The 26,842-nt window shown below is 41.1% G+C and overlaps 1 protein-coding gene across 1 annotated transcript in view; it reads right to left on the bottom strand.

Annotated features, from left to right (window-relative positions):
* The window catches only part of ipo11 (importin 11), a 239,648-nt gene that overhangs the window by 109,797 nt on the left and 103,009 nt on the right, over positions 1–26,842 (bottom strand). The window contains exons 17-22 of the mRNA XM_033973089.2: positions 21,239–21,272; positions 21,104–21,144; positions 19,360–19,476; positions 15,031–15,144; positions 12,003–12,118; positions 5,006–5,082 (exon numbers count right to left, since the gene is read on the bottom strand). Coding sequence (XP_033828980.1) covers positions 5,006–5,082; positions 12,003–12,118; positions 15,031–15,144; positions 19,360–19,476; positions 21,104–21,144; positions 21,239–21,272 — 499 coding nt within the window. The remainder of the gene's footprint in view (positions 1–5,005; positions 5,083–12,002; positions 12,119–15,030; positions 15,145–19,359; positions 19,477–21,103; positions 21,145–21,238; positions 21,273–26,842) is intronic.

The following is a 26,842-nucleotide window of genomic DNA, read 5'->3' as shown; positions in this document are numbered from 1 at the left end:
GCGATCTGGTCATAAACAGGTTCCTTCTGGGGGAACGGTCCATTTGGAACAGGCAAGATTTAGTGGGAGCTCTGGATAATGAAATAAAATGACAAGGTAATGCAATATAGAGGAAAAATGGAAACTAATGGAGTCTATAACTGTTCACACTCACGCGTATAAAACCAACAAAAACATAGAGCGATTTCTCCCATTCATCATAACTGCACTGTGGCAGTGTTCAGAGAGTGGTGGCTGCAACACAGAGCAGAGAAAGACAGACAGAGCAGAGCAGAGCAAGCCCGGTCTTGACCATAGACTGTATAAAGAAGTGGACTAAGTGAGTGTGACGTCATCCACAGTGTTTGTCCCCAGTCAAATGAAGCTCATCGAGGCTAGAGCAGTTACAGAGACAGAGTTGATGGAGCCGGAAGCGCATCCATAATCACTTCCTATTTGGAATGTGACGGGTATATACACAGTCTATGGACACAACAACCGCATTCATCTGTGGGAGCTGGACTTGCACTGCTAGCCTGCGGGCCAGTGGATCTGATCTCTCAACCAATTATGTTTATCTCGAGAGCGGGATTCAAACCACCAACCTTTAGATTAGTGGACAAACGCTCAACCAACTGAGCTACTGTCGCCCCATGAAAAAATACAAAGTTATACAAAGGCCCATTTACATAAACATGATGTATTTCTCCTCATATGAGCCGTTTAAAAATATAAAACCAACAGAAGCATAGAGCAATTTGTCTCGTTCATCATAACTGCACAGTGGAAGCGTGGAGCTGGTATGAGCAGTTAACCGAGGCAGGGCTTTTGACATTATAATTAAAGAATCGGCTGCTCTCGTCTGGAGTGATGGAGCACATCTCTTTATCGGGCAGAGCAGGCTACATACCTGGCACTCTGACATTAAAGCCAGCCAGAGCCTCCAAATGATCCCCACCCTTCCCCTGGTCTCCGTGGACTAAACAAATGAACTACCGGATGTTTGTATGAAAAGCTGCCAGAGATGCCGACTAGACTGGAATACTGAACAAAAACTTCAAGTACGCTGCAAAAACAGAAACAGATAGCTTTAGAATGGATGGATTTGGCGTAAAAAGGTTTAGTAAAGAGATGATTTTGTTGTTTTTATCGGTGTCTTTACAACAAAAGTAAGAAAAATGAAGATATGATCAGCAAGAGAGAAGGACCAGGGTTCCTCAATAAAAAAAGTAAATTGGAGCCAGAGTCAATGGAGTCTGAAGCCTATGTCCATTTATATATACAGTCTATGGTTTTGACATTATAATTTGAGAGTTTACAGCATAACATCGCTCTTCGGTAAAAGTTTTGGTTATGTTTCCAACCGTGATCAAGTCTAGAAATGACAAAAGCTTTACGTTGACAAAATGAAAGGCACTGTACCTGGAAAAATGTGAAATACAGAACAAGATTGCAGTCGTTCAAAGTTATTCCTCACTTACCTTATGCATTCTACATATCCTAATTATCTCACCATGTGTTTATAACAACAACAAGCATGCTAACTGCACACTTCCTTCTTCTCAGACAACAAACACTTTATAGTTAGATGCAGATAGAACTATGAGAAGACTTACTTTGACCTCGAAAGCAGATTATACAATATATCTGCTTTGAGACAAATTTTATTGGAGTACATGGTGAATGATCGCATTTTTATATAGAGCTTTATGACGCATTTGATGACTTTATATAGAAACGTGATCACAGAGCCAAAGAAATGATAGGAAATAATGAACAAATGAGACTGCAAAGATCCCAGGCATGAACGACAATAAACATTAGCGAACATAGCATACATCAGAGTACTAGTCTTATAAAAATAAAGGCTCCATTAACATCTTCATATTCAAATCATTTTATACGACTAATGTAATTTTCAACCAGGAAAAATGAAAGGTTATATCTTTTTATGTTTGTGTTCATGCTACAAAAAACCTCAAGACTGTACGTTGCACTGATACGAGCATCTAGTTTTAAACCTATTGTCTATTGTGGTTGTGTGTGCTCTACAGTTATAATCTAAAACACCTGTGGATCATTATTTAAATCACAATATTCATCTAAAACGACTTAATAAAAGAAACAAGTCCACTGTAAAAGTCATCACAACAAAGCGCCGCATGCTGTTGGCTCCTCCTGTGGATAGCTGCACATCACACTAGCGAGCTGCCCTTTTTTTTTCATTTGTACCAAAATGACTATGTGACGCAGCTGAATCCTACGAGTATCACTGATTAAGAAAATAAAACTGGAGAAGGAAGTGCGTACGTCATAATTAAAGATTATTCAAACATAAATCACTCCAAATAAAACTTCAGAGAATCAATGAGAAGATACGACTAGAACATGGTTAAAAGCTGAAAAGTTTGTATCTGGGCACTAATTTCCTCACTCTAGGCACTTCTGAAGCATATTTCTATAAGATTTCTATAATGGAAAAATAATTATGATGATTGCTTAAGCCATAATTGAAATAAAGCTTATTCAAATGATTATTTGCTTAGATAAAATGATGAAGAAAATGAACATGAACAAAGATGAGATGAAAGTAGACTGTAAACTTACTCTACAAGTAGAACGGTCCAATCAGTGAGCAGTTAGTCCACTCTGTTCTTAAGAGTACACATAATTGTTCTAACTGATTACAGTAATCATTTTAATTATAAATGGATTAATTACACAGCTCTAATACCAGCAATTTGGCCTTTACACTCAGTAAATAACAAATTATTTCACTGAAGAGTATGAAATAGTAAACATATTAATATTCTAATGTTAATTTGTGTGTTTAGCCTGGCACAGTCTCTCCCTTAGTGTGTCTGCTCCAGTGTTGGAAAGTAATGAAGTAACAGTAGAAAAGTACTATAATATACATTCTAGCTATCTGTACTTCAAGTACATTTTACAGTGGATACGTTTTACTTTTACGTCATTAAATTTGAGAGCAGACATCTGTACTTTCTACTGTACTACATTTTTAAAATGGACTGAAAAGTATTTTTTTATTTTTGTTTGAGACCTGCTGAAAAGGCTGTGGGTTTATTTTAACACGTTCATAATTTCAACAGCAGAAATATACAAATAAAAACAGCTAGAAAAAAAACAATTGATGCAAATGTTAACAAAATCACTATATTTGAAGTTTTATTAGATCTCAAAATCTGCACAAAATACTTTTACTTTTTGCTCTCTAAATGTAAATTTTTACACAGGTACTTTAATACTTTTAGTAGATTTTTCGTGTGATATTTTTACTTGAGTATTTTTTTACTCCAGTAACTGTACTTTTACTTAAAGGTCCTATATTATACATAATGGACTCTTGAGAGCTTTAAGCCATGTTATAATGATGTTACCTCATCAAAAACATTCCTGGTCTGTTTGTGACGAGGAAACAACATTATAACATTGATCAGAAAATAGTGTAATCTGGGCCCTTTAAGTAACAGAACTGAGTACTTCTTTCAGCGCTGTCCCGCTGCAGTCTGCACTCTTCACACTGTAGCCAATACGACTGCAGTCATGTTCATATTAGCCCAACCGACTTGCTATGAGCTGAAGCACCAAATCAATACACCTCCCCGCTCCCTGTCCTCCCCCTCCTCCTCCCTCCCTCACACATGCACACATACCTCCAGAGCCCCATCTGTCCCTCCAGCTTGCACTAAACCACCCAAGCACTTCCTCTCAATCCGGCAGCAGTCACAGCCTCGTGTGAGCTGTGGAGCGGCTCTACGGACACATCTGTAATCTGCACAGGCCAGGCCACAGTTCACCGCTCCGGCTCCATACTTCAACTTTCGTTCATTCCCCCATTCATTGTGTTGTTTCCAAACTTGGTCTCAGGGCTTTATGTCGTGCAATAGGAAGTATTTTATGTATGACCGCTATGAGGCCTTGAACAAACAACCCAAGTGCAATTTGTAATGTTATATATAAGGTTTGAGCTATAATCAGGGCTTAAAGGTGCTACATTACACAAACTTGACACTTGTGAGATTTTAGGCATGTTATAATGTTGTTACCTCCTGAAAAACATACCTGGAGTTGTGTTTTGTTTCATTCGCACATGTTTGACTAACCCTTTATTATTAGTCTGTCTACATTTCCAAAGCTCAAAATGCTCAGTTCCACCTTGTGATGTCATCAAGCGGTAGTTTTCAAGTTAACAGCTCCTTTTACCTTCTATCTATGTTCTAATGTTGTTTCGTCATCACAAACAGACTTGGAGTTATGTTTTGTTTCATTCACACATGTTTAACACAAAAAATTTGCATATTTCGGGTGAGTTCTTCTCTCAAACTGAAAACTGTCTGTTCCACCTTGTGATGTCATACAGGAAGTGCTCCACTGTGTTTTTAAAATCCACACACCTTCACTAGAATCATTTGTATGACTTCAGCCCTGGAATTACCAATCTCTAGTGAACTAAAGGTTAAATGAGCTGTTAACTAGAAAACTACCACTTCATGACATCACAAGGTGGAACAGAGCATTTTGAGCTTTGGAGATGTAGACAGACTCATAATAAAGGGTTACTCAAACATGTGTGAATGAAACAAAACACAACTCCAAGTATATTTTTGATGAAGTAACAACATTATAACGTGGCTAAGAGCTCACAAGAGTCAAGCACGCCCTCTACCGGCAGCAACAATAACTCATAACAAACAAAACAAAACAAAAACTATCAATTTAAGCAACATGGCCGACATAAGCAGGCCATTGTAATGACCGCAATCTGATGTAGAAATGCTCAGTATCTGCCAATGATTAATTTGCACAGAAGGTCTTCAGATTTCTATTTATGACGTAACAATCTGGAGAAAATTGAAATAATGAAAAACTGAAACAATACGTGCCCTTTAAAAGTTGCCATTTCTTTTGTCTTTCTAATGCAATACACATGAGTTGCCTCCTTTATTAGCCTGACAAGGACAAAGCCCAAGCCCGAGGAGCAGAGGGGTGTGGTGTGTGCGCTCACCGAGTAGAGCCGGCATGTTCTGGAAGATTCTGAGCAGCTCCGGGGTGAGGGCCGGGCTGTTCTCCAAAGTCACCAACCTGCACAATTTCAGACAGAGAGACACAGGGACAGATGAGACCGCGAGGCAAGACACAAGAAATGCATGGGACGAACTGAAGCGACAAACTAGATTATAGACTGAAAGAAAAGAGTCGTAATCAGGACAGTTTTAAGGTCCTGTATTGCACAAAATGGACTCTTGTGAGCTTTGAGTCGTGGTATAATGTTCTTACCTCGTCAAAAACAGTTGTGTTTTGTTTCATTCACACATGTTTGAGTACCGTATTTTCCGCACAATAAGGCGCACCTAAAAGCCTTTAATTTTCTCAAAAACCCACAGTGCGCCTTATATCCGATGCGCCTTATATGTGGATCAATGTTGGTCAATTATGACACCCGTAGTCAGGAGGCGTCACCGAAGTAATAGCGGTAATAAATCCCTTTAAGGAATGAGCACACTATGGGCCAGTATATGGGTATGGGTATATGGTTTAACATGATTTTTAGCCATAAAAATCATGTTAAACGAAGTATCAGAATTTACTGCATTTTTTCACACATCTACATCTATTTTACACATCCATCCGTATTTTTTCTTTTACACATCGAATAAATGACTGGGAAAATCCCCGCAGCCCCGCGCTCTCATTCGTCACCTTCGAGGGACAACAGAGGCAGATTACCGTAATGATGGTAAAATATTTAGATAGCCCCATGTCTCCGCTTTGAGACGCCGTTTGAATTTACATGAGAGCACGACTGGTTGCGGAGTTACGCAGCTGGAAAGTCCGCAACCCGCTCTATCTGCGACGATAGGATCCGACGCTATAGGTATAACGGGGAGACGGGGAGACAGCGCCGGGCGACATACACCACAATCTGCCAATGGATCGCGGATGCCTGGGCTGATATATCAGTCTCAACTGTGGTCCGAGCTTTCACGAAGGCAGGACTTGTCACTCAACTGCCAGACAACAGCAGTGACACGGATAATGGCGATTTTGACGAGACGGAATCGGGCACTTTGAATGAGCTCAACCAACTGTTCAACTCAGACACTGAAGAGGAAGAACTCGACAGATTCGTGAAAGAGGAATGAGCTGAAAAAGTGAGGTTTACGTGTTTCTTTCACGTGTTCACAACTAAACAAGGCTGGGAGATATTGTGAATATGGACATTAATGTTTGAACAACGTTGAGTTATTGTTATTGCTTTGCACTATTTCGAGAGCTAATATATTGTGAATGCATTAATTTGTTTTGTAAGTGAACAAAGTTTTCAGAACATTATTATTATTTTTTTTAATTCTATTAATAAAGTTTGACTGACTGACTTATCTGACTGTTTTGTTGACATTCCCTTTAGCGCAGCTCCATCTCGTGGATACTACAGTAGTTTATATTCTATGCGCCTTATAATGCGGTGCGCCATATATATGAAAACTGTTTTAAAATAGGCCATTCATCGAAGGTGCGCCTTATATTCCGAATCGCCTTATAGTGCGGAAAATATGGTAACCCTTTATTATGAGTCTATCTACATCTCCAAAGCTCAAAATGCTCTGTTCCACCTTGTGATGTCATGTAGTGGTAGTTTTCTAGTTAACAGCTACCTTTACCTTTTGTTCAGTAAAGATTGACATTTCCAGGTTTGAAATTATCCAAATGATTCTACTGAAGGTGTATGGAGTTTAAAAACACTGTGGAGCACTTCCTGTATTACCACATGATGACACCACATGGTGGAACAGAGTGTTTTCTGTTTGAGAGAAGAGCCTAAATATGCAGGGTTTGTGTGTTAAACATGTGTGAATGAAACAAAACACAACTCCAGGTCTGTTTGTGATGAGGAAACAACACTATAACAAAGATCAGAGAATAGTGTAACACACTTAAATACAAAAATCTTTTACAGGATGAACAATATCAGTGTCTATAGGTTTCAGAATGATACAAAATTAGGACTGTTGTCATAGTGATTACACAGCTTAACCCATGAATAAGTAGGTATATGATTTAAAGATGCACTAAATGAAACTAAACTTCATTTAGTGCACTAAACTTTTTATGGTAAAAGGCCAGCCACCTGCTTGTCTCCATGGAGATGCAATTGTTTAGCCTGGAATAATCAACAGTGTGGGATTAAAGCAGCATATTCTGCAAACTGGACTTTTCAGAGCTTTTCCCATGTTACAGTTGTTTATTCTCATTGACCCTCTGAAGGTGTCTGAGCAAAGTAAAAATTCTTCTTATTTTCAAGATGCCATTTTGGCCATCTGCCTCCACCGGTACATGCCCACAGTGACGTATGCACTTATTTCTCCAGTTTTATTTTCTTAATCGGTGATGCTTGTAGGATTCAGCAGCGTTGCGTAGTCATTTTTGTATAAACTAAAAAAAAAGGGCTGCTCACTAGTGTGATGTGCAGCTATCCATAGGGGGTCCCAACAGCACGCGGCGCTTTGTTGTGATGATGTTTACGGTGACGTCAGCTCCCATTGCGCACACAGTTTTGTAACACGGAAGTCAAGGGACATTTCATTTATTAAGTCATTTTAGATGAATATTGTGATTTAAAATGTTCAAATTATAACATAATAATCCACGGGAGTCAGAGATTATAACTATAAAGAGACACAAGCACAACAGGGCTGATTTAAATATACCAATATCCACAGAGACAAGCAGGTGATGCAGATTTATCCCCAAACAAAAAATCAGTTCAATGTTTTGGTTCTGAAGGTAACATTTAATGAGAAAGCAGAACAAGCTCTTCAGAAACAGCTCAAATCCAAAAGGTTCATCACGATATGATCCTCAGTGTGTGTCAGTTAATGATATCCCAGGATCAGTTGTGATTAAAAACCTGCTTTAGCACCAGATCGAGCGCACGCCGCAGCCATTAACTTTAACTAAACAAGACGCACTTCAATGAAAACGCTAACGAACCCTGAATTTTAATTTCACTTTTGTTGAATAGAAGCAGCTGTAATTACTTCACCCAATGATTTGATTTGTTTGTTTATTAGTGCAACCGTTTTAACAGCTGTGGTTTTCTTTTTAGTTAATTACAAAACAAAAGAGTTTACTGGGACTAACAAGCAAAATTCTTTATAAGGAGCAGACGTGTCATGATAACACATTTTAAGTTCAATATATCGCTGAAGTAAATATAGACGATAAACAATAACGATATTTTAAGACCAAAAGGACGAGGCTCACAGCAGCAGTTATAGAGACAGGGACACATTTATATATACAGTCTATGGTCATTACGATGTATATATGGAAAGGCTGAAGTGTTCTGCAGGTAAAATGCGAGAGAATGCTGCATTGCCAGGTTCACAATGGAGACAAAATGAGCTGGGCAGACACTGAGAGGATGGAGGGGTTCCAGCTGATCCCAGATAAAAGCCGAGAAAATGACATTGGCTTTGAAGCGTAAACAAACATTTAGGAGTTGATTGTGGATGAGGATAAAAAAAACAGGACAGAGATTGGGAGGAGTGTGAGGCTGGAAGGAGGCAGAGGTCAATCAAGAACTTATCCTCTTGTACTGTGTTGGGACTTCAGTGATGAGTATGACTGGCAAAAGTATTGAAATCAGATGCTAATCAATACTGAAAAACTGAAAAAATCCTGTTGATATGACAAAATTTAGCCTTTCTTGGAGAGTTTTAGAGAAATCTTGAATTTCAAGATGGGTCAACATGGGTCTATACTGGTGTTGATAAATGTGTCATATTTTGATCTATGTTATAATGTTGTTTCCTCATCACAAACAGACCTGGAGTTGTGTTTTGTTTCATTCGCACATGTTTAACACACAAACCCTGCATATTTAGGAGTTCTTCTCAGTGTGTGAATGAAACAAAACACAACTCCAGGTTTGTTTTTGAGAAGATAACAGCATTATAACATGGCTTAAAGGTCACAAGGGTCTTTTTTTGTCATTTAAAAAAAGCTGAAATCGACATCCTATTGTCTTAAGTGTTTTGTTTTTTTTCCATCATTGTGGTATCAAAATTGGTATGGAGTATCGAAAGAGTTTGAGATTTTAGTATCATGACACTATAGTCAACCAAAAAGATTCTTGGATGATTAAAGACATTGATTGGTAAGTGCATTAAAAGGGAGCGTGGCAAAAGCTCTTAAAAGTGTTTAGTATTGATGATCTGGCCCAAACTGCACTCAGAATACAACAACTGCACAGGAGTTCATGAAGAAAAGCTATTTAAACAGAGATTTTGTATTTACGTATATGTAAAAAGGCAGATGAAACTCATGATTCACTCCCAGTTCTTCAACTAGCCCAGCTCACAATCCTTACAATCTAAAACTAAATCAACTAATGTGGGCGACAGTAGTTCAGTTGGTAGAGTGTTTGTCCACTGATCCGAAGAGGTTGGCAGTTTGATTCCCGCTCTCATTGGTAAAGTGGTTACATTCACTGATCTACAGGTCGGTGGTGCGATTCCACATCCCACAGGTGAATTCTGCCTTCGTGTCCTTGGGCACCTCACGCCCAGTGTCTGTGTACACTGGTGTATGAATGTGTGTGTGAACGGGTGAATGGTTCGTTGATGTAAAACACTTTGAGCTTTGAAGGTGGAAAAGCGCTATATAAACTGTGACCATTTACCAGCTAATACAAACTTTTCTGGCTAGTTAAACAACTAAAGGACTACGCTCCACCACGAAATGAGTAAATGTATGAAGAAATTAAGATGCACTTTCCAGCAGCAGATTCCTGACATGGCTTAAAAACACATGCTTCAAACAACAAAAGTGTGAAGGAGCCCATCGCCCACTGATCTCACTTCAAACGCCGAGTCTGACTCAGTCCAAATATATATTTATATATATCTTTAAAGGGATTACACTTCAGCCGCTGCTTTCTATGTCTTTACAAGTGTTGGGACTCTGACTGGAGTTTGCAGCTTCTCAGTAGAAATTTATACAGAAATAGCAGTAACACTTTTTTTTTTACCGTGTACTGTCTGCGTCTAATTTTAAAGTGTTTTTATTGTCCGAGAATCGGTTAGTGCAACTCATCACGGTGAATAATAAGGATGCTCAGAATGCAAATGAACTAGTTCCTTTTTTATTTTTTTACATTTTGAAGACTTGTTTTAGAAAATAGGCATGGAAATATTTGCATGGAAATTTCTATATCTATACCTGACATCCTTAGAGGTCCTACATTACTCCCCTATAGAACTTTAGTGAGCTATACCCATGTTATAATGTTACCCTGGAGTTGTGTTTTGTTTCATTCACACATGTTTGAGTCACACTTTATTATTAGTCTGTCTACATCTCCAAAGCTCAAAATGCTCTGTTCAACCTTGTGATGTCATGAAGCGGTAGTTTTCAAGTTAACAGCTCAGTAAAGATTGGAAATTCCAGAGCTGAAATCATCCAAATGATTCTAGTGAAGGTGTGTGGAGTTTAAAAACAATAATTTGGTGTATTATTCATTCACTTCACACTTGGTGGTGGTACGTTACTATTGTTTCCACCACAAACACTCATGCACACACCGCACACAAGGCAGTGTGGGTGAAGCGTCTTGCCTAAGAACACAACAACAGTTTTTTGTTGGTTTGTTTTTATGCCACTGTTGCTCCACACAGTCAAAACCCCATAAAACATTCAATGTGAAAAGTGACAAGTAATATGTAACATTAGATGAACTTCTGGGGGTGAAGCTAAGGACACACATCTCCGGTCCAGATGGTGCTATAGTCTGTATGTGACACAGAAACTGCCCTGACATAACCCCTCCCTCTTCTTCTCTTGGTATAGAGGTTTGTGCATATGACGTCACAACATCCAGTCAGAGTGGAACTGATTACATTCTCCTCCTGGAATAAACTATTTTAGTCTCTGTGTTGGTGAAATGACGGGCTGCTGTCTGGAGGAATCACACAGGAGTCTACTGAACTTGTGCTTACAACAGGTTCATTCAAAAATAGGTGAAGCTTTAGTTACTTCTTCAAGAGGAAATAACATCAGTCTCACAGAATAACATCCAGAATGTTTGGGTTTTTTTTGGACAAATTGAGTTTTCTGTGTCATTCCACTCCCCAGATCCGATTGCGGCTGTAGGCGTCTATGGCTCCATTCTCGGTCAATCGGAAAGACTTGTATAGAATAATAATAATAATAATAATAATAATAATAATAATAATAATAATAATAATTATTATTATTATTATTATTATTATTATTATTATTATTATTATTATTATTATTAATAATAATAATAATGTAATAAATACATTGTCTTTGTTGGCAAAAAAAAACATAACACAAAAAGTTAAAACTACAGTGCAGCTTTGAAAAGATGGGCTTTTAAGTGTGATTTGAAAATGCAACACAAGAGCTAATTTGCACAACTGGTTTTGCTTAGCAACGCTGTCAATTAAACCTGCTGCTAACGCTAGTGGGAGTGGTCTCAGGGAAAGAAGACGCCTGATTTGTCTGTTATTACCCTTCATATCTTAACACAATAGCGAAAATAAAAACACCAGGATCATGTATAGCAGGTTAATAGGAACTTTTTAAGACCAAAATGACAAGCTTGATAGCAGCAGTTACAGACAGAGGGGCCACAGCTTTTCAATAGAAAGTGAACTGGAGCCAGGAATGTGCCCATGATCACTTCCTATGTGTTACGTGGCGGCTAGCAGGTTATCTATGTCCATTCATATATAGAGTCTACAGCAGAACACTCCTATCATCACTGCAAAGTATTAACAACATCTCCATGGAGACAGGAAGATAGAACACTCCCATCAGAAAAGTTACATAGTGCACCATTTTTGCCATATCACCCGCCCCCACTTCTAACACAGATTTTTCCAGCCGAGACTTAAATTAAAACTACGTCAAATAAAAGTTGTATTATGAACTACACACACACGTTTAACTCATGGTCATGTAGTTAAACTCACCACAGCTCCAGTCCGTCCTCCAGTAGGTAGACATGCGGCGGCTGGGACACATCTGTGCTCAGCTGAATCACGGGCAGAAGAAAGGGATAGAGGTTCTTGCTCTCCGCCCCCAGGCCCTGAAACAAGTCAAACACGTCAGAAACACAGAGACGAGACAATGCACAAAAGGACAACAGAAGTCAACTTGAAACTATCTGCAGATGTGTGTTCCTCTTTTTGTTATTGTTATTCCTTATCTAGGTGGGATCTTTAGGGAGTGACACCGGAGAACACTTTATGAACAGCACTGAAGTTTGAGTAACAAAGCCGATAAAAAAAACAAGTCAAAATTTCAGTATCTAAACCATGGAACTATAATAAGAACTGGATAAGATGCTCCCCCTCTGTCCCGGGGCAAGATTAGCTAGTGGCTGTTCCTGGTACTGCAGCTCCCAGAAGTTTGGCCCCAGAAAGCAAAAATTTTATAGGAATTCAAACTGCCCATGTTCAGCTGACACGGCATCCAGCTTTCACTAGGTTGAAATTTGCAGGATTTTTCGCTATTTTCATAACATGAATATTTTATTTTTTAAATCATCAAAGAGCCAAAAAGTTAGCTTTGTAAAATTTAGCCTAGCACAGTTCAGTGCCTGCCATATAACGCATAAAGAAGTGAACTAAGTGAGTCTGACGTCACCCACAGCGTTCGGCTCCAGTCAAATGAAACTCGTCGAGCCTGGAAGTTACAGGGGGAATTTGGAGCCAGACTCTATATTTGGAATTCAAACCACGAGCATCATAGCAACTAAAGAGCGAATCTGGAGCAAAACTATGGAAGGTAACGCTAGACCAGCGGTGTGGCCGCTTAGCAATGCTGTCAATCTAACCTGTTGCTAACGCTAGAGGGAGCGACTTCAGGAAAGAAGTCAGATGATTTTTCATTATTATCTTATTAACGTTCATATCTTGAGGTTTGGACACAATAGCAAGAATCATGTAGGGCGGGTTAATATGAACATTTTAAGACCAAAATGATGAGTCTGACAGCAGCAGTTACAGAGAGAGGGATCACAGATTTCTAATGTAAAGTGAACTGGAGCCATTTATATATACAGTCTATGGAACCAGCGCTACCTCCGCTCCAGCAGCTATCTCTCTGATTCTGATGTCACATGTTGAAGGAGCTAACCCGTATTGAGCACAGGCCATTGAAAACAACACGACCTGTGCTCAATACTTGCATATCTTGGGTTCACCTTCAAGATTCTGTTGTACTTTCATGATCCAAGCCTACAACTTTACTTTCGATAAGAAGTATGGTTCCTTCTTTTCAAGTTTAAATTTACTTTATATTTTGAAACAGCGGAAATAATTTAATGTTGTAAGGAGATAATGCACAAAAAGAAAGAAAAGTGGTAGTAGTAGCTGTAATTTTAGTTTAAAATTTGCAAAAAATAAATACATCGGTACAGGTATTTGACCCATTCCGTACTGTAGCTCAGTTTGTAGAGCGTTTGACCATTGATCCGGCGCAATTCCAGCTTAAAAAAATTAATTCTGACACTTAACCCACCTCACCTACAGTGTGTGTGTGTGAATGGGTGAGGGGGCCGTTGATGTACAGTGCCTTGAAGGTGGAAAAGCGCTTTATAAAAATGGGACCGTTTACCATTTTATATTGATTTCATTAACGTCTAAATAGTGCAAAAATATCTGGGTTTTCACCTCTTGGTAAAACTGTATGCTCCTAATTCTGTAGAGTGCACAGATATCGAAGAACAAAGTTTTACTGCACAGAGCAGCACATTTTGGGAGCCTAATTTAAATACCTGAATTAACTTGGATATGGTTTCTGCCAATATTTATCAACAGGGTCATTTTTCATAATCTCATATTCTAACTTGCTCGATGGTTCATTTTAAGACTTATTTCAAACTCTAAAGAAGAAGTCAACATTTGCATATGGCACGTAAGATCAGGACAAAACCTTGAGAACTCTGAGGAGGTTACAGTAGTGTATGAACCAGTTATAAAACAAAGTGAGGAGATAACAAGCTAAAAATACCCCACTGTCCTTGACACGCTCACATGATAAATGCAAACTCTGATGGCCATTTTTACACCATAGACTGTATAAAGAAGTGAACGAAGTGAGTGTGACGTCATCCATAATGTTCGGCTCCAGTCAAATGAAGCTCATCAAGGCTAGAGCAGCTATAGGGGTCAATTTGAAACCAATCCAAAGCGAGGATGTTGAAGGTAACCTTTGCTGCCTGCACCAATGATTTATCAGAGAGCGGGCGCTGTCAATCAAACCTGTCGCTAATGCTAGCAGGAGTGACCTCAGGGAAATAAGGCGCCTGATTTGTCTATTGTTAATGTTCATAGCTTGATTTACGGAAATAATCGCGAAATAAAAATACAACTGTCATGTAGAACGGGTCAATAAAACCGAAATAACGAGCCTGACATTAGCAGTTACAGAGAGAGGGGCCACAGTTTTTCAATGTAAAGTAAATTGGGGCCAGACTCGATGGAGCAGGAAGTGCCCACGGTCACTTCCTTTTTGGAATATGGCGGTTAGCAGGTTAGCTAGGTCCATTTATATAAACAGTATATGGTATACACCGACTTCTAAAAGTGCTCTAAAATATAGTCACTCTTTGCTTTAAACTATTTCAGAGTTATTAAAATATTAAGAGTTAAGTAACTCTTTTTTCCTACACATTTCCATGCATCTTTCTTCAGTATGTATCTAATGTATAAAGCAGTAAACAAATAAACACTGAACAAGAAAATGCTTACAAACTTTTGACTGGTAGCGTATAAGACAGGAATACTGAAAAAACATCTTTAGAGGCAGAAAAATGCAAAGTTTAAACTGGGTAAATAGTTTGATCAAACATGAACTCTCTGACAGCACAGCTCTCAAATGCAATAAGACGCAATAATAACTCAGAGTTATAATTATGATGTCTGCTCTGTCCTCTGCAAACACCGCTGAGAGAAAATGCCTCACAGTTCAGAGTTTGAATCATTGGCTCCGTACCTTAACCAGGTGAATGAGAGTGGTGAGGATGGCACATCGCAGCATGTTATGTTCTTCAGACTGTTTCCATAGCAGAGGTAAGTATTGCACTAGACAGCCCACGTACGGTCGGATCTAAAAAAGAAATAAATAAAAATACGATTGATAAACAACAAATATGTAGCAACACTTTGATCCAAGTGCTTTGACTTTAAAGGGGCACTGTGTAACTTCTCTACGACCTGTTTGTCTCTATGGATATATTTGCCCTGCCTGGAATAATATGTGTTTTTATTGCTAAACAAATACCTCAAAAACATGTATTTTTACTGTAAATGGCCTAATTTCTCCACAGCTCTGATCTGCAACTTGTACTAATGACATCATAAGATTCCCTCCATGGAGATTGATCATTTTAATGCCATACTGTGGAGGATTTCAGGCAAAATTATAACATCTACATACCCTGGCAAATCCAGACTGATCTCTCTGTACTTTTTCTACAGATTGATATTAGTCTGGTTGCCATGTCCTGTGTGGCGTGTTAGGCCTTGTCAAACGTGATCGTCCAATCAGATTTGTTTATTCATCTGGTCATCGGTCACATATGATTTACAAATAAACGAATTTCTGTCACCTCATGCTCACTGATTCTGCTGAAATCTGCCATATTTTTCAGCCCCATGTGATATTTTTGTTCTTTATTTTTTTCACAATGGACAGACCATGGATTAGCCTAATTGGTTGATCCACCTGTCAATCACGCTCACTTTAAAACAACGAGATTCACCGGTGACCAGACTCACATCTTTGTAAAGTATTGTGGAGTATATTGTGGATCCCAGGCAAGCATCTCCATGGAGACAAGCAGATAGCAGAACTTTTACCAGAAAAGTTATAAATTGCACATTTAAGTCCCAGACAGGAAATTGCACCTCTATATTTGACCCATTTTTCAACCTATTGTCAGGTAGTTACAGAATCAGCTAATATAACGCAGGGGGCACCCACAGTGCACCGCCCAGTGACCCATTTCCAAATTTTACAAACACACTGGCAGGGGAGTTGAGGGGGGACAAAGGGGTCTGCTGTCCCGGGCCCCAGGGTCTTAGGAGCCCAGAATTGGACCTTCATCCTATTCATTTATGCTATATGATATGATATATTTCTGTTGTCTCCACAGCTCAAAATGCTCTGCTCCACCTTGTGATATCATGAAGCCGTTGTTTACAAGTTAACAGCTCCTTTTGGTTCAACAGAGATCGGCAATTCCAGGGTTGAAATCATCCAAATGATTCTAGTGAAGGTGTGTGGAGTTTAAAAACACAGTGGAGCACTTCCTGTATTACCACATGACATCACAAGGTAGAACAGAGTGTTTTTGTTTGAGAGAAGAACTCAGCCTAAATATGCAGGGCTTGTGTGTTAAACATGTGAATGAAACAAAATACAACTCCAGGTCTGTTTGTGATGAGGAAACATTATAACAGCTCAGAAAGCAGCATGATATGATCCCTTAATACACAGCCCTTGCAAAAGTTCTTGTCATCACTGTACTTGTTTGCTCAAGCCCTAAGCTAAGCCTGGGACATAGAGCCCACTTTGGGATTATTTACTCAATTACACCTACACAAGAACTTGCCAAAACGCTGAAAGAAATGTAAAAAGAAAAATAGACAAGTGCAAGGATGACACTGCTCCACTAACCTGACGGGTTAGTGAGTGACGGGGTGAAAAAAAAATCCTATCCAATCTGTCATCTGCCCCCTCTCCTAGTGGGCTGGAGTCCCCCTTGAGCCCAGTAAGAATATATAATGGCACTTTTCACAGACAGAGTGGGTTTAACTGAGGGCAGTGACGAGGAGCGATGGAAAGTGACAGCGCATGGGAATGAGAACCATTTGGGTGACAGATCAAAATCAGGGCGTCAGGGTGTCTTTTTTTGGGGGGGGAAGTCGCTTGCCAGTTTTGAGAGTCGCTGGTGTTTTTGGGCTTGTTCCCGAGCAGCATTTTGACACAGTTATAAATGTGACTTTAGATCAGTGGTTCTTAACCTGGGTTCCATCGAACCCTAGGGGTTCGGTGAGTCAGTCCCAGGGGTTCGGCGGAGGTCAAGACACGCACCCGACTCATATGATTCGCGGACTGCGAGCGTCTCCAGACGCTGGCCGTGTCCTAATTCGACAAATGCACCCTTTGCTGTGCCTATCGAACACTGCTCACTCCAAGCTGAGCGCGTGCGCAATTGCGCACTGCTGACACGGTCTCCGCGCACAGAAAATTTGTGCTGCGCACAAAAAAATCGAACCGGAGTTGAAAATAAAATAAGCACACAACAATTCATTCTGCGCTATTTTTCAATGTGAGTCAGTGAGTGTGACCAGGGACGAGCTGCTCCAGACAATTATGTGATTCACAGACGTATTGCGCAGCTTATCAACGTCATTGACAGACGTCCTCATGTCCCGCTCCCAGAGTTTTAGCCGATGTGGAGTGAAGACTCGCTGATGATTCTAAGTGCTGTTTAACCCCTTAACGTTCCGACGGCCCGCCCTCGGGCAAAGATCCGCGCGTAAAATTGCGCGCGCGTAATTGCGGAACTTTACGCACTGTTTTGCAGCATTTCTCTCTGTGTATTGGTCATTGAATACTGTCACTTTGAACGGCATAAAAACATAAAACGACGTAAAAACGAAGAAAAGGAACAGACCTTGCTGTGAAAATGACATGAGAGTGGCCAAGGGGAAGCCATGCATTTCTGAACTGGTCTCTCAAAGGCAAGAGCAGAAGTCACACTGATTTGCAGTAAATATTCATTATTATTCTAGCCTGATGGAAATTAGGTGATAGGTGTGTATTAAAATGTTTAAAATAATAAATAGCATAAATACAATAAGTTCATTATTGGAATACATAATACAATAGAAAATTAAAATCATTTCAGTGTGGTAGTGTTAAAAAAGGTCATGTCTTTGTGAAAAGGTATGTATGTAATTTGTTGTGAGTTCTTTGAACACAGTGATGTTAATGCACGATTTCTTTTGTGCACCAGTAAAACACACATATGGCTTGAATTTGAAAAAAATTATATTTTATCTTTCAATAAAGAAGGGTTCGGTGAATGTGCATATGGAACCGGTGGGGTTCAGTACCTCCAACAAGGTTAAGAACCACTGCTTTAGATGTTAACTTAAAGGCCCTATATTACACAAAATGGAGCTTTAACTTATGAGCTTTAACTTATGCTATAATGCTTAGTAAAAAGAAACATTCAAATCTGTCAACTGGACAAAAAAAATGTTTAAGTGAAGATGTTTAGCTGCTCATACAAGTTGCGTCTTCAGTTGTTGTCAGATTACTGGTGGACACTGCCTTATATCTATATGAAGGAAGGAGCTAGCAACACTGAAACTGACTCCCTTCAGACTTGGACAAACGCACTTCGTCTTAGGGACTATCCGAGCTTGGGCCCGGTTCGATTGGGCCACTGTAAGCGCACCATAAGAAGTGATGTGCTCCTTGTGTTTGTAACTCTCAGAGAAAAGCAGAAGTTTAGCACAGGGCCAGAGCGGAGTTTGAAAGTGAAAAGTGAAAGTGTAAGTGTAAATCACGTCTTTTTCCCCACATCAGCTACAAGTTTAATGTAACGACACTGTTATGGTTAGTTTATCTCATTCAAAAAATAGAGATAGATTTCCCCTGATCACCAATACAATGCTGAAGTGACATCACATTCTTTAGGTGCTTTTAGTTAAAAGGAGCTCACTATTTACATCACTATAACTTAAGTTTAAACAATTCTAACAACTTATCGTTTTGACAATTTTCAGTAGTTTGTAGAAAATTGCTTTAGGACAGTGGGGGGAGGAGGATTAGTTTTTAAATCATCAAATTTATTTTCAGGCAAACTCGCCCAGCCCAAACCTGCACATGTTTTTAATGTTTTATATGGACTTATATATTAATTTTTTGGTTTGTTTTTTGTCTGTATTGTTTGAACAGGGCATGGAAAAGAGCCTCAGTGTGTTCCCCTGTATAACTGAAGATAATAAGTCAGAAGCAAGTTTGTTTTAAGTGGATTTGATTCGTGAGAAGTGCAGTGGAAAAGAAACTAAAAAGTAGCACTAACGGCAGAGGGGAGCAGCCATTACAGGGCAGATCATCTGAAGTCAGAATATGGCGAATCCATAAAACCGGTCGTTTATAAAACTGTTACTTCATCTGGAGAATACCGCGCCGCTTGACTCAACCTCGATGCAATTATGTTTGAAGCGTTCGCCTTTTTCCACTTGTTCGAGATGGAAGATTTCTGTGACCTGGTTTCGCTCGGAGAGACTAAAAAAAAGGTACCTGTATATTGACTCTTTCGATGACACAGGAGATGACGTGGAGGACTTGCATTTTGGTGTCGCACTCTGTCACCTGCTGCAGAAGCTGAAAGAGCAGCCCGAAAATGGACTCCAGGTACTACAAGGAAAAGAAAACACAAAATATGACCTGAGCATAATCGACCAATGAGGTTCATCTGGTTATTCTGATCATGCATTTAAATAGTTCTTACGGAAAATGTGGACGGAAGTCAATAGTAATTATCATGGCAGGCCTACTTTATACACTTTATATCAGTCAACAACATTATAAATTAAAGCTTTTTGAATATCGATCTGATATTGGTATCTGATGTCGGCGCTGATACTGGATCAGATATCGGCTTTCTTTTAATACAAATTTGTTCTGGCGTTACTTGAGAGATAAAAAACTGCTACATATCTCATCTGGATCAGTTTTGTTTTATTTTATAGTTGTTTAAAGGAAATAAATGCTGTTTTTAGTCTCTGCAGTGCTTAATTTTTTTGTAACTCCCTCAGAACTGTGTGAACTACAGCTAAATGTCTTGGTTCAGGTTCAGATTCCACACAGAAAGAGAATGAAATTAATACACAACAAATGTTCTTGTTTCTTCATCAGCTCCCAACAGCGTTTGTTATTCTAGAGAACACAGTATTCTAAGTTTGCACATCTTCAAAACAACTATTTCAACTTCACATTATCTTAATATCTTGTAAATTAGAGCTGTGGTCGTGTAATCATTTAGTTAATTAATTGGTTGTTGGCTTCTAGGTCGATCAAAATTATTTTATTCAAATTATGGATCTATAAATGAGTGAGTGAGCTGAAGATTTGTTTGGGTTTTTTTTGGCATTTGTATGTAAAGAGGCAGATTAAACTTGTGAATCATGAGTTTTATTATTATTAATCATAGTTTTACGTACAAATATCAAAAATTACCAAATCTTCTGCTAGCCTAACCTCTAACCATAACCCCTAATCCTTAATCCTAACTCTAACCCTAAATTTTAACCCTAATTCCCAACCTCTAACCTCTAATCCCTAATTCTAAACTCTAATATTAACCTCCAACCCTAAACTCTAACCCTAATCCCTAACCTTTTATCCCTAATCCTAAACTCTAATCCTAACCTCCAACCCTAAACTCTAACCCTAATCCCTAACCCCACCCTCTAATCCCTAATCCTAACCTCCAACCCTAAACTCTAATTTTAACCTCCAACCCTAAACTCTAACCCTAATCCCTAACCTCCAACCTCTAATCCCTAATCCTAAACTCTAATCCTAACTTCCAACCCTAAACTCTAACCCTAATCCCTAACCTCCGACCTCTAATCCCTAATCCTAAACTCTAATCCTAACCTCCAACCCTAAACTCTAATTTTAACCTCCAACCCTAACCTCCAACCTCTAATCCCTAATCCTAAACTCTAATCCTAACCTCCAAACCTAAACGCTAACCCTAACCCCAACCCTAAAGTCTAACCCTACCCCCTAACCCCGTTTTTTAGAACCTTTTTCTGCATAAATAGTAGTTTTAGATGTGAGTGCAGTAGAGTAGATACACAGAGATACATAATAGTTCTGAGAACTTTTGCCACGACCAATCGATTGGCAGCACGTCTGTAGTCCAACAAGAATTACTAAGGTGCTGAAAAATCATATTTGTATAACCATGTACATTATGAAAATAAAGGTGTAACTATGGGACACGGAGCCTGATGAAGATATGATAAATACTTACTGGGAGGAACTGTTCCGTTCGAAACTCAAAGTCATCGACAGGTTCCGACATTAAGGACCAAATCAAACATGAGACAGTAACAGTATTTGAAAATCTTACTTTAGCTTCACAATAGTCGGGATTTCTTAAGGATATTGAGCTTCAGAGTAGTCGCAGTCTCGATTCGCACCTGTGGGCAAAAGACAGAATTTTAAACAGAAAATTCAAAGTAAAACAAAGCCATATATACTAAAAGCTCCACACTTTAGGCTCAGGGCAAGTCAAGTGTTTAAGGATTTAAAAAAAAAAAAGTGAGGACAGAAAGGAAGACGGCTGCTGGGGACTGTTCTCAAGTCTTCTGCTGCAGAGGTGCTGCAGACGCCTCACTGAGCAGGGAGCAGGTGTGAAGGGGAACACTAGTGGAGCCAGTGTCACATTTGTAACATTCTTCACATATGTGTTTGATACGACTTGTGTGGAGACTTACTAGAAAACAGGGCTGTAATATCCCAAACTGAAAATAGGATTTCAGGCAAATACTAATTTGAGCAGGTATCAATAGTAAAACATAAATAATGTATTTTGTGTGTGTGTGTGTGTGTGTGTGTCATCTTCAGGAAGACTGTTCCAGGTTTTAGCTGCATAAATTGAAATGCTGATTCCTCATGTTTAGTCCTGCCTCTTGGCACCAGCAGAAAGGCGGGACTAATCATGGACTAAACCAGAACTAAACCAGGACTAAACCATGGCACTAACAAGTGATAGATATACTTTGGTGCTGGTCCATGGAGAGACTTGTTCACAAACAGAGCTGCTTTAAAGTCTATTCTCTGAGCCACAGGAACCAGAGCAAAGACCTGAGCACAGGACTTATGTGCTTGTACTTCCTGGTTCTAGTCAGGACCCAAGCAGCAGTGTTCTGGATCTACTGCAGTGGTCTTAAGGTTTGTTTGGAGAGGCCAGTGAACAGGCAAGATCTAATAAACTCAACATTTTCAGAAGTCCTACGGCACAGTCCTATGTCATGACGATGGCCCCAGGTCACTATAAGCACTTCAGTTCCCATCAGTTCACTTAACAGCTACTATTCACATGGCTTTGCGATATTAATAGGCCCTTCGCCAGCTTCTGGCGCTCGTGCCTAATAAAATAGACCAAAGTCAGACCTTTCATGAGCAGTATTATCCATAGTATTAGACCCATGGTAGAGTGGCAAGATTAAAATCCAGGGCTCCACGCTAATATTTTTTTCCCCCCAGGATTACTGTCTGAAATCTAATATCAGCACAACCAGAAAATGTAGGGGTGCACAACATCAATTAAAAAATAATATAAATTGATAGAATTGTTTTTTCTATTCGCTATTATAGATCTGATTTATATGTTTTGAAGCCGGAAGCACACCCATCTCACCTCCTACTTGGAACGCCATGGCTACCAGATTAGCTATGTCCATTTATATACACAGTCGATGGTCTGGCTTGAAGAAAAATCAATAAAAGAAGAAAGAGCTGAAATGAGGGGAGAGGGAGAAAGTGAATGGATGTGACTCGTCAAATGAATACATTTGATGCAAATGATTTAGCTGATACATATCTAAAAATATCCGTTTGCACAAATGAGAAAGCTTGAGCAAAAATACTCTCACACTGAGTCTAGAGCTTAGCAATCGAAACAATCATTATATGAATGGGCGTAATTAACGTATCACAAAAACTACAATTTTTGAAGAAACATAATTTTCTTCACAAACAAAATCTCCTGTTTTATTCTGCCTAAAAATGCCTAACCCTGTAGTTTACATTTGTACAAGCATGTTCTGAAATGTCCCTGTGTGCCAGATGCCCTCCCTGTGTGCCAGATGCCCTCCCTGTGTCTCCACGGGGTCTTCATAAAAACTGTTAACCCTGTAGTTTAGATCTGAAATTCTTTAATTGGTTTCTTCAGATTTCAGTCTTTTTGACATTTCTTCTGGACCCTTAAAATGAAAACTATGAAATTTGAATAGAATCCGATTATTAAAACATAAATCGCAAATCTTGTTCTCCAAATCGTTCAGCTCTACTACATGTAATTTTCCACATTAAATCACAAAAGTCTTTATTTAAAAAAACTTTATATTGTTTTACTATTATTATTGAGGTCAAAATTGCTATCAAGCTTGCTCCTTGTTGGTGAAATGTTTGAGGCAACGGATCAAATTGGATTATGCAAACAATTCATAATTAACGATGTGGCTTCTGTATCTCCAGTTAGCATCTTAACCTCTAAGACTAATTAATTTCAACCCAATTAGTCCTGGCATTGATAAAAACTAAACTAAGATATGCACTCAGTAAACTAATGCATTATTGGTTGAGGAGAAAACCCTGAGCCACAAGCAAAGCAATGTGATCTACTCCATTCAGTGTAGTGAAGAGTGTAGTGAGCGTTATACTTAAGTAACTAATCAGCCACACCATAAGAGAATGTACCAACACCGTCGAAAGAGCAGCTCAGGACTCCAATCAGCTGTACATCTCCATCTCAAAGACACTAACCACTACTTTAAAGATAGTGAGGTACAGATCTTTGTCAAAGAAAAGAAATGGTTTGAGAGGGGAGTTAAAGAAGACGTTTTTGTTAGGAAAGACAATCCATCTTTGAACAGGAATGGGGGCCTTTGACAACATCCATCTTCTATTTAGTAGACAACTCCATCCTTACACCTAAATCTAAACAAGGAAAATAATACGGCTAGCCAGTATTTTCTTCATAATATTGGCCAATAAAATCCAGGTACAGAAAACTGTTCAAGAATCAGTATTATCAAAAAGCAGGTATTATTAAGGTACTGGGATTTTTTTTTTTCTTTAAATCAAACGTTACTCAGTCATAGCCTGGTGTAAAGCCCATCAACTTCACTCTAATGAGCAAAAGCAAAAGTTCAGAATAAAGTCATGAAATATTTAGACCTCTGTGACTGCACCTGCTCCACAATGTCTCAATGCATTCACTTCACATTAATATTTTGTCATGATGTCAGTTTCCCTGTCCTCCCGTGCTCTCTCCCCCTCCCCTACCTGTGTGTCTGGAGCTGGGTGGAGTGCCTGACTCCTCCCGTGCACACCTGGGGTGCATCAGCCTAATCACCACCACCTGCTGCTGAGTACAAGAAGGCTTGGCAGTCTACACTCGGTGCCAGACCGTCCGCGTGTAAAACGTGAATGTTTCTTGCTAAGCTTTGTTATATGGTACTTTCCGGCAAATGCTCATTTGGATTTATGCACCCTCCAGATTCCTGCCTCTACTCGCCCAGCTCCTGCCGCCACGTTCCAGTCCCGGTATCGCTTCCAGCTCGTCTTGTCTCCTGCTCGTCTCGTCTCCTGCTCGTCTCGTCTCCTGCTCGTCTCGTCTCCTGCTCGTCTCGTCTCCTGTCCGGTCCTGGTCTCTGGTTTGTCACCCGCTCCCCGCTCTGGTCTTCGTCTGATCCGCCTGCCCTGGTACCGCACCTGCTTCTATCCCCGTCCTGGTCCTGTCCTGCCCGCCTCTACCTGCACCGCACCCGCCTGACCCGTCTCCCGCTCCCCGGTTCCTGTACCTGCTCTTGTGACCTGTTTAAAGACTGCATTTTCACCGCTGTAAATAAACACTGTTAAAACTGCTCTGGTCTGCATCCTTTGGTCCTATCCGCACCGTTACGACAGAACGGTCTGGCCACTATGGACCAAGCAGGCTCAGATCCGGACCAGACGCGCCGCCTCACGCACTCTCACCCCGAGGCGGTGCTGGGTCAGCATGAACAATCCATTCGGACTCTATTGGAGCTAAATCAGACATTGTCCCAGCAGGTGGCACAGCTTAACCACCAGGTGGCCGCGCTCCTCGTCACCCCGCCTGCTGCAGCCGGAGCGCCGCCACGCCTCCCGGAGCCGAGAGGCACGGATCCGGAGCCGTATGCTGGACAACCTCACCTCTGTCGCGGATTCCTGTTCCAGTGCGAGTTCATGTTCCAGCAATGCCCTTCTCGTTTCAGCTCGGGGGCCACCAAGATCCGATATATATGTGGATTACTCCGGGGCAGAGCTCTCCAGTGGGCAGAGGCGCGCCTAATGAAGACGTCTGTGGATAGCCTGGATTTTAATGAATTTGTGTCCACGTTTAAGCTGGTGTTTGACCACCCGCACTACCAGGACAATGCTGCCTCCCGGTTATTGACTCTCAGCCAGGGCTCCAGGACGGTAGCGGATTATTCCATTGAATTCTGGACACATGCGGCGGAGCTGGACTGGACGGACAGCGCGCTGCGGGCTGTGTTTGTGCGGGGCCTGAACGAGACTTTGAAAGATGAATTGGTTTCCCGGGACGAACCCCCCGACCTGCGGACCCTCATCTCCCTCACTCACCGTATAGACAACCGCCTACGGGCTCGTCGCCGAGAGAGACGCCGGTCACCGGTCCCGCCGGAGCCACGCGCTGCCCCGCCCCCGCCGGATGAGCCCATGCAACTCGACAGGACCCTTGTGTCGGCCGAGGAGCGTCAACGGAGGCGTCGTCTGGCCGGGGCTTGCCTCTACTGCGGTGAGCGCGGACATTATGTGGTCACTTGCCCAGTTCGGCCAAAAGGGGGGGCCCACCAGTAGCACTGGGAGTACTGGTGGGCGAGCAACACATCCTGGACTCTTCTAATAGACTGCGGCTCAGCGCCACCCTGTGCGTTCGCACAGAGACCTTATGCGTTTCCGCCCTTATCGACTCCGGGGCTGAGAGGGACTTTATTGATGCCCAAGTCGCGGAGCAGCTCGGGGTCTACCTGGAGCCCCTCGAACGCCCCTTAAATGCCCAGGGGCTCAATGGACGTTTTCTGGGGCACATCACTCACATCACAGAACCTGTCACCGTGATTCTGTCCGGCAACCACCAAGAGAACCGTCAGTTTCATGTCCTGTCCTCCTCCGCTTCTCCTCTGGTCCTTGGTTACCCCTGGCTACGCGCCCACAACCCTGTTTTCGATTGGGCCAGGGGCGGAGTTTCGGGCTGGAGTCCCGATTGCCACGCCAAGTGCCTTCGGTCCGCCCTCCCTCCGGCCGGGAGGTCCGTTCCTGTCGCTGATCCGTCCCCAGACACCCCCAATCTGTCCTCGGTGCCTGCTGAATATCACGACCTGGGGGAGGTTTTTAGCAAGAGCAAGGCCCTCTCTTTACCGCCCCACCGTCCATATGACTGCGCCATTGACCTCCTGCCGGGTGCCCCACTACCATCTAGCAGGCTATATAACCTGTCCAAACCTGAACGCGAGTCAATGGAGGACTATATCCGTGGGTCCCTGGCTGCCGGAATCATCCGCCCGTCCACTTCACCCGTGGGAGCGGGGTTCTTCTTTGTGGCTAAGAAGGACAAATCCCTGCGGCCTTGCATTGATTACCGGGGTCTGAACAATATAACTGTAAAGAATAAATACCCGCTTCCCTTACTGGACTCGGCATTTACGCCCCTCCACGGTGCGACCATCTTCTCAAAGTTGGATTTGCGGAATGCGTACCACCTGGTGCGCATCAGGGAGGGAGACGAATGGAAGACGGCCTTCAAGACACCCCTGGGACATTTCGAATACTTGGTTATGCCCTTCGGTCTCACCAACGCCCCTGCCGTATTCCAAGCCCTCATCAACGATGTGCTCCGTGATTTCCTTAACCGATTCGTCTTTGTTTACTTGGATGACATCTTGATTTTCTCGCGGTCCCCCCAGGAGCATCATCAGCACGTTCGCCAGGTTCTCCA

Source organism: Periophthalmus magnuspinnatus, chromosome 9 (assembly GCF_009829125.3).
Source record: "Periophthalmus magnuspinnatus isolate fPerMag1 chromosome 9, fPerMag1.2.pri, whole genome shotgun sequence".
Taxonomy (NCBI): Eukaryota; Metazoa; Chordata; class Actinopteri; order Gobiiformes; family Gobiidae; genus Periophthalmus; species Periophthalmus magnuspinnatus.
The sequence above is the reverse complement of the archived record's forward strand: the minus strand, read 5'-3'. Positions and strand labels throughout refer to the sequence as shown.